The sequence below is a fragment of the Salvelinus fontinalis genome, chromosome 32 (genome assembly GCF_029448725.1).
Source record: "Salvelinus fontinalis isolate EN_2023a chromosome 32, ASM2944872v1, whole genome shotgun sequence".
In the NCBI taxonomy this organism is placed as follows: Eukaryota; Metazoa; Chordata; class Actinopteri; order Salmoniformes; family Salmonidae; genus Salvelinus; species Salvelinus fontinalis.
This window is the reverse complement of record NC_074696.1, coordinates 37,238,895-37,251,990: the sequence shown is the minus strand read 5'-3', so window position 1 is coordinate 37,251,990 and position 13,096 is coordinate 37,238,895. Positions and strand designations below refer to the sequence as shown.

The following is a 13,096-nucleotide window of genomic DNA, read 5'->3' as shown; positions in this document are numbered from 1 at the left end:
TTCAATTAGTTGGCTTGTCTGACATTTAGGATTTTGTATTGCTCCTCAATCCTATGTGAGTGTCCTTGGTCCTACAACAAACATGTGCTGTGTTTTCATGACACATCAATACTGAAACCTACAAACTCATATCCGTGCTCTGGGTAATGCTGTTTGGGGCGCTGCTCTGTTTATATACATGATATCAGTGTAACAGAGAGAACAGATATGGAGAACAGCCTCAAACTAATACCGATGGCCATGAAAATGAATATGTATGCCTAGAGACAATTTTACGGGGCATGTGACATGTTAAAAGTTATAAGAGTACATGGTCATTAAGGCCAGATTGTTCTTCATGATGTTCAAACGTTCATAGATGACCAGCAGGGTCAACTAATAATCACAGTAGTTGTACAGGGTGCAACAGGTCAGCACCTCAGGAGTAAATGTCAGTTGGCTTTTCATAGCTGACAATTCAGAGGTCGTGTCACACCAACCTTCGCTTTGGCTCCCCCTCCTGTCCAGCTCAGGCGTTCAGCGTCGCCGGCCTTCTAGTTGCTGCCGAACCTGCTGCCGAACCTGCTGCTGGCAAACGCCCTTCACTCATCAACCCCGGACTTGTCTCATCATCATTACACACACCTGGTTCCATTCCACACTCTATCTGTATATATACTCCCTCTGTTATTTGTCTTTGTCAGTCATTGTATATGTTGCTTGTTTTACTGAGAGGAATCTCTTCTACAATTCCTGAGTACTTTATTATTTTTGCACTTTGGGTTTCGTCCAGCTTTTATATACGTATGGTGCTTTAATAAATTCAGTAGTTCTCAACCTGCAACTCCTTCCTGCCTACTCCTCTCTACACTTGTGACAGGTCGAGACAGCAGGTGCGGTAGAGAGAGAGAGAGAGAGTAAGAGAGGGAGAGGGTCTAAAACAGCAGTTCTGGGACAAGGTAGCACGTCCGGTGATCAGGTCAGGATTACATAGCCGCAGGCAGAAAGAACAGTTGAAACTGGTGCAGCAGCACGACAAGGTAGCACGTCTGGGAACAGGTCAGGGTTCCATAGCTACAGGCAAAACAGTAGAAACTGGATCAGCAGCATGACCAGGTGGACTGGGGACAGCCAGGAATCATCAGGCCAGGTAGTCCTGAGGCATGGTCCTAGGGATCAGGTCATGCTCCTCCACCTCCGAGAGAGCGAGAGAGAGAGAGAGAGAGAGAGAGAGAGAGATGGGAGAATGAGAGGGAGAGAGAGATGGGAGAATGAGAGAGAGAGAGAGATGTGAGAATTAGAGGGAGCATACTTAAGTTCACACAGGACACCAGATAAGACAGACGTACCCTAGCCCCCCGGCACATAGACTATTGCAGCGTAGATACTGGAGAAGGGGGGGTCGGGGATACTGTGGCTCTGTCCGAAAATACATCTGGACAGGGCCAACCAGCTAGGATATAACCCCACCCACTTTGTCAAAGCACAGCCACCACACCACTAGAGGGATATCAGCAGACCACCAATTTACTACCCTAAGACAAGGCTGAGTATAGCCCACAAAGATCTCCTCCACCGCACGAGCCCGAGGCGGCACAAAATCGGACAGGGAGATCACGTAAGTGACTCAACCCACTCAAGTGACGCACCCCTCCTAGGGATGGCATGGAAGAGCACAAGTAAGCCAGTGACTCAGCCCCTATAATAGGGTCAGAGGCAAAGAATCCCAGTGGAGAGAGGGGAGCCGACCAGGCAGAGACAGTGAGGGCGGTTCGTCACTCCAGTGCCTTGCCGTTCACCATCGCACTCCTGGACCAGACTACACTCAATCATAGGACCTACTGAAGAGATGAGTAAAGACTCAAAGGTTGAGACCGAGTCTGCGTCTCTCACATTGATAGGCAGCCCGTTCCATAAAAATGGAGCGCTATAGGAGAAAACCCTGCCTCCAGTTGTTTGCTTAGAGAGAGATTCTAAGGAGGCCTGCGTCTTGTGACCATAGGTATGTACGGCAGGACCAAATCAGAGAGATAGGTAGGAGCAAGTCCATGTAATGCTATGTTTTTTGTCTGAGTTTGAAAGCAAAAAGTTTTCCACCATCCACTTCCTTATGTCTGAAACACAGGATTCCAGGCTAGGCAATTTTGGGGCTTCACCATGTTTCATCGAAATGTACAGAAATGTAATCCGCATAGCAATGAACGTTGACATTGTGTTTCCGAATGACATCACCAAGAGGTAGAATATATAGTGAAAACAATAGTGGTCCAAAACAGGAACCTTGAGGAACACCAAAACGTACAGTACAATTGATTTGTCAGAAGATAAACAAACAGATATTTTTCCAACAGATAAGATCTAAACCAGACAAGAACTTGTCCGTGTAGACCAGGGGTGTCAGAGTCAAGGCCCGCGGGCCACATCCGGCCCGCGAGAAGGTTTTTTACGGCCCCTGGGATGATCTTGATTTATTATTAGAACCGGCCCGCAGACCGCAGCAAGCCGGCAGCCCGCAGATCTTTTACACGCACCAATACTACATTTCCCACAATGCAACGGTGACGCACCGAGCAGTAGGCTGCTTCATTTCAATATTTATTGGCACAGCAGTCGTCAGCATCACAGTAAAATTAACTTTCAGATACCCATCAAAAATGGCAAAACGGAAGGTGGACACTGAGAACCGGGGGTTTCAAACAAGGTGGGAGTCGGAGTATATGTTCACGGAGGTAGCTGGAAAACCTGTGTGTCTTCTGTGTGGAGAAAGTGTGGCGGTACTGAAAGAGTATAATCTGAGACGACATTATGAAACGAAACACGCGGACAAAAACAAGAATATGGACATGGAACAAAGGCTACAAAAGGCAGAGGAATTAAAACGAGGCCTCAAATCTCGACAGGCTCTGTTCAAAAAAGCCAAATCACAAGGCCAGGCTGCTGTCAAGGCCAGTTTTATTTTGGCAGAAGAGATCGCTAAATCAGCCCGGCCATTTACGGAGGGGGATTTCATCAAAAACTGCATGATTAAAGTTTGTGACGAAGTTTGCCCAGAAAAAAGGCAACTCTTTTTAAATGTGAGTCTGAGCAGAAACACCATTGCCGTAGGTTTTCAGTAGGTTCAATTAGGTTCACTAGACTATATGCGTCATTTAAAAAATTTTCAATGAACATTCGAACAGTCCGGCCCTCGGCTTGTAGCTAAATTTTTTATTTGGCCCTCCGTCCATTTGACTTTGACACCCCTGGTGTAGACTAATTAGGATTTTCAATCTCACCAAAAGAATGTGGTGATCGATGGTGGCAAATGCAGCTCTAAGGTCTAAGAGCACGAGGACAGAACAGAGCCTTGGTCTGACATCATTAAAAGGTAATTTACCACCACATTTTGAGAGAAATTGGAGATTTGATATAGGCTGATAGTTTTTTACATTTTCTGGGTCAAGGTTTGGCTTTTCAGGAGAGGCTTTATGAATGCCAATTTATTTATGACTGCCACGTTTAGTGAGTTTGGTACACATCCGGGAGACGTTTTTTTGTGTTCAACATAGGAGGGCCAAGCACAGGAAGTAGCTCTTTCAGTAGTTTAGTTTGAATAGGGTCTAGTAGGCAGCTGGAAGGTTAGAGGCCATGGCTATTTTCGTGAATGTTTCAAGAGATACAGGATTAAAACACTTGAGTGTTTCGATTAATCTTAAATCCTGGCAGTTCTGTGCAGACTCAGGACAACTGAGTTTTGGAGAAATATGCAGATTCGAAGAGGAGTCCGTAATTTGCACCCTAACTCATTGTGGAGCCAGAGGTGTTAGAGCCCTGTCTATGTTGATAGATAAAATGAGAGCACTCCTCCGGCTAGGATGGAGTCCGTCACTCCTCAGCAGGCCAGGCTTAGTCTTGTTTGTGGGTGAATCCCAGAAAGAGGTCAATTTATTGACAAATTCTATATTTTGGTAGGGGCAAACAAAAATGTTTTCAAAAAAGATTGAATTGTGAGACTCTGCTGTAGAGCTCATCACTCCCCCTAACTGGGCGGAGGCCACATAAATATTGCATAATTTCAGTAAAATCAGATTGAAGGCATACTATATAATATAAAATATTTGCTTTGACAAACACTTTAAAATATGTCTATTTATTTAATAAAAAAATAAGAAAAGGCTTTGGTTATATGCCTTTTCGCACTATAACTAAAACTGAATGCACTATGTAGACACAGAAGTTATCTGCAATGACCAAGCCGTGTATCGACTACCAAGCCTCTAGACCCAACATGGTTGATTGCATAGATATAGGTATAGGATGCGGCCCAAACACTTAAAAGACACACCCTCGTCCACTTCCCCTCTCCTTATGCCCTTGAGGAATCCCTGTTGCCATCTTGGAGGATGGTCCAAATGATTAGCCAAGAAAGGAAAGTTTGCAACGTAAGCCCCTCAGCCCTCGTTTTTAGGCGGCTTTGCGAGTGTACAATTATGTAAGCCCCTCAGCGCTCGTTTTTAGGCGGCTTTGCGAGTGTACAATTATGTAAGCCCCTCAGCGCTCGTTTTTAGGCGGCTTTGCGAGTGTACAATTATGTTCACTCCGGGCCTGAAACCCCCTCATAATTAAATTCTCGATGATTGTACATCGCTAAGAAAAGTCAGGGGAAACATTAAAATAACATCAATGGAGAAGTAAACATACAAGTGTAAGTAAAAACGAATGCAAATAAGTTTAAAATGTTGCTACTTGTAACTGCTTTCTTCCTGGGAAGGAGAGGACCAAAATGCAGCGCGGCTAGTGTTCAACATGATTTAATAAAGAAGAGACAATAACTTGAACACTATACAAAAATGTGAAAACCAAGACAGTCCTATCTGGTGCAGAACACAAAGACAGAAGACAACCACCCACAATCCCCAACACAAAACAAGCCACCTATATATGATTCTCAATCAGGGACAACGATTGACAGCTGCCTCTGATTGAGAACCATATTATGCTGAACACAGAAACAGACAAACTAGACACACAACATAGAATTCCCACCTAGCTCACGTCCTGACCAACACTAAACAAGCAAAACACATAAGAACTATGGTCAGGACGTGACACTATTACGTAAAAAGTAAATATGTTTTTGTTTGGTTATCTTTTGGAAATTGTAGAAATAAAACAGTTTCCTTCTTCAGAAGTTCCAGCTAGGCAGGCTAAAGTTAGTTAGTTATTTAATTTGCTAGCTATCATACAGTAGGCGTATATTAATAATTATATATTTAATATAAGTAGACATGGACTCATAAATGACTGTAGCGCATATAAAGCACCCACAAGTGGCTGAAAACACAACCATCGCGGAATGAACGAGTGACGAACTTCCGGCCAGGGTGGTCCATTTAAAAACCATTCCTTCCTCCCTCGCCCCTTGCCCTGCAAGTGTATACTCGTCAGGCGTCATGATAGTGCAACAGAAGTGTCCACTTAATTTGAGGATTGAGGGGATAGGGTGTGTCTTTTAAGTGTTTGGACGTTAATCATAGAACCCTGAACTGAACTGATATTGTCTATGGTTCTTACTTTCAGTTTCGGGAACCGAACCTTTGCTGTTTAGTTCATCCTAGATTTGACTGACGCTTGAGTTAGCTGAATTCCGATTGGCTCTAAAACCATCCATAATATAATTTCAACTCGGCGAGAGACAATATTCTCGTCATTTATGCCTGCTGCTCAACAAAGTGAGATTGCCGGAGAAAACGTCGCGAATTATATAACACTTCAACATTGACGGGCCAACTTCAATATGAAGCCTTTTATACTTTTGTTCTTGGGAATTAATGTAGCATCTGCAGGTCAGTAGACGAATTGTTATATATTTTTTTACTCATTTTCAGTATAATCTTTTTACGCAATGTCTTCTAAACCGTTGCTTCGAAGATACAGGGCAGTAATAATTTATTTATACGTGAATAATAGGCTACTGTAATTGATAAAATGACTAATGAGTTTAGTAGAACTTTAACCATTGCGATACAGTATAATAGCAATTCTATTTAATTATGTGACCATAACCCAATGTTAACTGCAATGTATAAACATGAAGACATGTCATTTGGTAACATGGTTTTCTCGGTCCTGCCTAGAAATTAGTTATGCCCCTTGATTGATGACAGTACGTTTTTGTCATATGGAGGCAGTGGTAGAATTGTCATACTTGAGTAAAGGTAGATAGATACCATAATAGAAAATTACTCAAGTAAAAGTGAAAGTCACCCATTAAAATACTACTTTAGTTAAACTCTAAAGTATTTGGTTTTAAATATACTTAAGTATCAAAAGTAAATGTAATTGCTCCAATATACTTACGTATCAAAAGTATAAATAATTTCAAATATCTTATTAAGTAAACCAGATGGCACAATTGTCTTGTTTAAAAATGAACGCAAGAGAAGTGACACAATTTCCCTAGTTAATATTGCCTGCTAACATGAATTTATTTTAACTAAATATGCATGTTTAAAAAATATATACTTCTGTGTATTGATTTTAAGAAAGGCAAAAGATGTTTATGGTTAGGTACATTCATGCAACGATTGTGCTTTTTTCGCGAATGCGCTTTTGATAAATCATCACCTGTTTGGCGAAGTTGAAGTAGGCTGCGATTCGATGATAAATTAACAGGCACCGCATTGATTATATGCAACGCAGGACAAGCTAGTTAACCTAGTAATATCATCAACTATGTGTAGTTAACTAGTGATTATGTGAAGATTGATTGTTTTTTATAAAATAAGTTTATAGCTAGCTATCAACTTACCTTGGCTCTTTGCTGCACTCGCATAACAGGTGGTCAGCCTGCCATGCAGTTTCCTCGTGGAATGCAATGTAATCGGGCTATAATCAGTGTCCAAAAATGCTGATTACCGATTGTTATGAGAACTTGAAATCGGCCATGCCGATTAATCGGTGACCTCTAAGCCAGGGGCACACTCCAACACTCAGACATAATAAACAATGATAGCATTTGTGTTTAGTGAATCCGCCAGATCTGAGGCAGTAGAGATGACAAGGAGTGCTCACTTGATAAGTGTGTGAATTGGACCATTTCCCCATCCTGCTTAGCATTCAAACTGTAATGAGTACTTTTGGGTGGCAGGGGGAAAAGTACATTATTTCCTTTAGGAATGTAGGGAAGTTAAAGTAGTCAAATATAAATAGTAAAGTACAGATACCCCAAAAAACTACTTAAGCAGTACTTTAAAGTATTTTCACTTAAGTACTCTACACCACTGTATGGAGGGGGTGTCCACTTTAGCCCTTTAGTTTTGCTGATAAGGCATGCAATCCCAGTAATATTTTTTATTTAAAAATTGTATTTGACTGTTATTTTACCAGGTAAGTTGACTGAGAACATATTGTCATTTACAGCAACGACCTGGGGAATAGTTACAGGGGAGAGGAGGGGGATGAATGAGCCAATTGTATGCTGGGGGTGATTAGGTGATCGTGATGGTATGATGGACAGCTTGGGAATTTAGCCAGGAGACCAGGGTTAACACCCCTACTCTTACGATAAGTGCCATGGAATCTTTAGTGACCACAGAGAGCCAGGACACCCGTTTAACGTCCCATCCAAAAGACGGCACCCTACACAGGGCAGTGCCCTGGGGCATTGGGATATTTTTTTATTTTTTAAAAATTATTTTTAGACCTGAGGATAGAGTGCCTCCTGCTGCCCCTCCAACACCACTTCCAGCAGCATCTGGTCTCCCATCTAGGGTCCGACCAGGACCAACCCTGCTTAGCTTCAGATATATGATATATTAGGTGGCACCACAACACTACCAAGATCACACCAGCATACAGTACTAATGATTATAAAGTACAGTATGTAGGCCTACTGAACCTATCTTGCCTAGTTGAGTTCTCCTCAATAATTGTGCTACGCCTGTGATGACTGACATGCTGACCGGACACGTCGCGTGCGCGAGCATTGCAAAATAGATTGAGAAATTCATGTTATTCAATTATTGCACCCACACTGCTCGTGCGCGCCAACGAGCGTCTGCGACGCCAAGGGCTAAAATAGAAGTCGTTCCTATTTCTGACGCAGATCGCGCTGAAAGTCATCTCATTGGTTTATAGAAGCAGGTACCCACGTGCCATCTCATTGGTTATACCCACGTGGGTGATTGAAAGACGAACTTTGTTGCCGGTTGTCGTGGGAATACAATGAAAGTTTAGATGCGATCACCATATAAGTTCAAAGATGAAAAAGCCTGGAAGGAAGAGAGATGACTAGAAACGATTCGGTTGGCCGTTTTATGAGTGGATTATTTGTCGGAGTAGAGGTCCTTGTGCTCATCAGAATGAGTTTTCCCCCACAAAAGGGCTTTATTACAGACAGAAATACTCCTCAGAACCCCCCACCCCCCCTCAGACGATCCCGCAGGTGAAGAAGCCGGATATGCGTGGTCAAACGTGGGCTGGCGTGCTATGCGGTTGTGAGGTGGATGGATTATCTTGGCAAAGGAGAAATGCTCACTAACAGGAATGTAAACAAATTTGTGCAGAAAATTTGAGAGAAATTAGTTTTCTGTGCGTGTGGAACAACTCTGGGATTTTTTCAGCTCATGAAACACGGGACCAACGCTTTGTACGTGTAAAACATTTTTTTTTTTTATGTTTCCTTATCTCAGATATAGGAGGGACACTAAAGAACAAACTTCCTTTTGATCTTTTTTTAGGACTTCCTGTTCACTGTAGTGAATATGTTATTCAATGTGTTTGTATCGGCTAATACCAACAAATAATTAATTTGTACATAAATATTTTTTATATTTCAAGGGATCTTAGTATTCAAAATCAAATAGCTAAATGATCCTTGGTTTGATCTTCTTAAAACAATTCCATATAGCTTAGTAGAGCAGTGGCAGGGCAAGAGTTAGGGTGTAAATAACATTTAAATAACCATTATTTCACAATTGTCTGTACTACAATGTAACTTTCTATGAGAATCTCAGGAGTGTTCTTCTTTCTCTTGCAGTAACCCACTCTCTGAAATATTTCTACACTGGAAGTACTGGCATTAAGGGGTTACCACAGTTTGTTGCAGTGGGCATCGTAGATGGAATGAACATTGACTACTTTGATAGTGTGTCTGAGAAGAATATTCTGAAGCAGTCTTGGATGGAGGGGGCACGTGATGAAAAAAGAATCACAGACGTAAGAAAGGTCATTCAGCAAAGCTTTATTGCCGGTGTCAAAATCATAATGCCACGTTTCAACCAGACAACAGGTAAGAAACCGTGTAGTCATATATTCATTGTGTGTGCGCATGTGTGTTAATGATGATGGTAGTGATGATCGTGATAATGATGTGTCAGGGGAACTCTACACACACACACACTCACCTATCACCCTCAGGATCTGGGGATCATACACACAGCTTCAGTAGGCTGACATTATTGAGAGATAATCTTTCTCATGTTAGTCTCTCCATCTCTCTCTCCTGTTGTTCCCGACTGAACAGAGGATCCTCTCTCACTTACTCTATTTATCTCTGACATCATCACTAGAGGACAGTCTTCATTTATCAACAGTACACTACTGTACTGAACACAGTGTGTATCTTCAACACAGTAGATGTATCTCCAACATCAGCTGGTGTAGAATAGATCCACACTCTGAGTCTCTTCATCACCTCTGTCTCTGTGGTGAAGGTGTGACATCATCATCACACTGTAGAGGTCTGAGCTGATCTGTTTTATTCCCGTCTGGTTGAACAACTAATACATGATGATAGAGATCCCACTGGCAGACTGAATCTGGAGAACAGATGGAGCCCCAAAATGTCTGATAAAGAAATGTAATTTAAAAATATATATTTGCTATGCTTTAAAAATGTTTTTCATTAGAACAGACTCTCTGGTATTACTTACAATTGATTTAGTGTTAATTAAACTGTTAAAAAAAATGCTATTGCAACCTCTTTGCAATAAGGAATTAAGACCAAAAGCTCAAGAGAAGTTTCAAGTGTTTAATACCAAGGATACATTCAGCTGAGTGTATTATGCTTTTCCTCAGTCCTCTATCATGGTCTACAGGATCACAATAGATGTTTTTCAGCCAAGTCCTCCTCACTGCGTTCACCTCCTAAAGCTACCCTAAAGACACGAGCCGTAGCCTGAATCAATTTCACCTCCTCTTGTGACAGATCCACACTATAGTTGCATTTCAACAACAAAGCTTTTACTATATGGAATCCAAACAATGCCACCAGAGCTACCCCCGCTGCCAACACTGCCCATGCTGCATACTCCAAAATCCACCTTATTTGATCAATAGTCCAATACCATGCTGTTCCTACAGCATCTCCCACAACCTTAAAAGTCTCTCTTGTTATTTTTTTTTTTTTTTTTTTTTTTCACCTTTATTTAACCAGGTAGGCTAGTTGAGAACAAGTTCTCATTTGCAACTGCGACCTGGCCAAGATAAAGCATAGCAGTGTGAACAGACAACAACACAGAGTTACACATGGAGTAAACAATAAACAAGTCAATAACATGGTAGAAAAAAGAAAAAAAGAGAATCTATATACAATGTGTGCAAAAGGCATGAGGAGGTAGGCAATAAATCAGATAATTACAATTTAGCAGATTAACACTGGAGTGGTAAATCATCAGATGATCATGTGCAAGTAGAGATACTGGTGTGCAAAAAAAGCAGAAAAGGAAATAAACGCAGTATGGGGAGGGTGAGGTAGGTAAATTGGGTGGGCTATATACCGATGGACTATGTACAGCTGCAGCGATCGGTTAGCTGCTCGGATAGCAGATGTTTAAAGTTGTTGAGGGAGATAAAAGTCTCCAACTTCAGAGATTTTTGCAATTCGTTCCAGTCGCAGGCAGCAGAGAACTGGAAGGAAAGGCGTCCAAATGAGGTTTTGGCTTTAGGGATGATCAGTGAGATACACCTGCTAGAGCGCGTGCTACGGGTGGGTGTAGCCATCGTGACCAGTGAACTGAGATAAGGCGGCACTTTACCTAGCATAGCCTTGTAGATGACCTGGAGCCAGTGGGTCTGACGGCGAACATGTAGCGAGGGCCAGCCGACTAGGGCATACAGGTCGCAGTGGTGGGTCGAATAAGGTGCTTTAGTAACAAAACGGATGGCACTGTGATAAACTGCATCCAGTTTGCTGAGTAGAGTTTTGGAAGCCATTTTGTAGATGACATCGCCGAAGTCGAGGATCGGTAGGATAGTCAGTTTCACTAGGGTGAGTTTGGCGGCGTTATTACTCCCAATGTAACAGCAGTAAGTATTGTTACCGCTTTAACTCTGTCACTGTCAGTAACTTTCATCACCGGCTTTACCGTTAGATCTACGATTGAGTTTGAGATATTCTCTGCCTCTTTCCCAGTCCTCTCCTAACGTTTTCCTGACCAGCTTATCTATTGCCTCCTTATGTTGTGCTACAGTAGAGACTGGCGGGTAATAATTACTATGACTCAGATCTGGATCACATCTCTCATCCCACGGCATCCCCATCCCCCACCCCCCTGTGAAAACCCTGTGTGTGACATAGGTTTTAGGGCCTGAAAGTTGTTTTCCCACAATCCCTCAACAAATTCCTGTTAACGTGTGTTGGTCCCAGTTCTCTGGCAGGTATGTCATTATCTGCCCTTTGATATGGAGGTGTCACGTTCCTGACCTGTTTTCTGTTAGTTTGTGTATGTGTTAGCTGGTCAGGACGTGAGTTTGGGTGGGCAGTCTATGTTTTCTGTTTCTATGTTGGTTAATGGGTACCTAATATGGTTCTCAATTAGAAGCAGGTGGTTTTCATCTCCTCTGATTGAGAATCATATTAAGGTAGGTGGTGTCACATTGTTTGTTTGTGGGTGGTTGTCTCCTGTGTTAGTGTCTGTCTATGTTGCACCATACGGGACTGTTTCGGTTTGTTTGTTCATTTTGTTCGTTCGGTTTTTATGTAGTCATTTCCCTGTTCGTGCGTTCTTCGTGTTACATGTAAGTTCTTACGTCCAGGTCTGTCTACATCGTTTGTTGTTTTGTTAGTTATATCAAGTATAGTTCGTTTTTGTCTTCGTCTGTTTTGTTTAATAAATTATCATGTCTTATCACAACGCTGCGCCTTGGTTCAATCCATGCTCCTCCTCTTCGGATGAAGAGGAGGAGGAGAACCGTTACAGGAGGAGAGAGCAGTGGGGTTGAGAGAGTGTCCAGTTCTCCATATCTCTGGGTCACATGCTTCCTGATCGTCCCCTGCAACAGATGGGCTGCCACCACTACTGCAAGCTTTTTCTCTGGGAATACAGCTTCCTGTATACATGGGTCTGTGGCAACCCTCTCAATTGTTGTCCTTTCATCAGTAAAACCTTCTCCATATGTGGCTATTAAAGTCTGAAATGATACAACTATTTCAGCCTCCCAGAGTCCTTCCACTCGGCACAGACCACTGTCTTTCCCACACTGCACATTATTCCCTGTATAACTCTACACAGTGGAGTGGTATCATTCTCTAATGAGTCTTATCACCCATTTTCTTAGTTTATAGGCGAGGCATCCCTCCGCCTCTGTCACATTTATTTCTCTATTTCCTGTACCTGTAAAGACTATGGCCTTGGTATTCGAGATACCCTGGAGAGGGTAACATGTGTTACCCTGGAGAGGGTAACATGTGTTACCCTGGAGAGGGTAACATGTGTTACCCTGGAGAGGGTAACATGTGTTACCCTGGAGAGGGTAACATGTGTTACCCTGGAGAGGGTAACATGTGTTACCCTGGAGAGGGTAACATGTGTTACCCTGGAGAGGGTAACATGTGTTACCCTGGAGAGGGTAACATGTGTTACCCTGGAGAGGGTAACATGTGTTACCCTGGAGAGGGTAACATGTGTTACCCTGGAGAGGGTAACATGTGTTACCCCCACATCCGACACCAACACTCCATAGGAATGTCCTGTACTTTCCCCACTCTGCCACAGACATTGGTGTATATTTGTCTCATGAACTAAAGTAGGGGCTAACCGAGCCTATAAATAAGCCTTCATCTGCTCATATCTCTCACTTTCCTCATGTCTTTTAACAACAAGGACTATCTGGTCATTAAACTCTCTTTGCATAA

The 13,096-nt window shown here is 42.5% G+C and overlaps 1 protein-coding gene across 1 annotated transcript in view; it reads left to right on the top strand.

Annotated features, from left to right (window-relative positions):
• Positions 1-5,422: 5,422 nt before the first annotated feature.
• The window catches only part of LOC129831236 (BOLA class I histocompatibility antigen, alpha chain BL3-7-like), a 32,552-nt gene continuing 24,878 nt past the window's right edge, over positions 5,423-13,096 (top strand). Inside the window, exons 1-2 of the mRNA XM_055894416.1 lie at positions 5,423-5,804; positions 8,999-9,250. Coding sequence (XP_055750391.1) covers positions 5,756-5,804; positions 8,999-9,250 — 301 coding nt within the window. The 5' untranslated portion in view covers positions 5,423-5,755. The remainder of the gene's footprint in view (positions 5,805-8,998; positions 9,251-13,096) is intronic.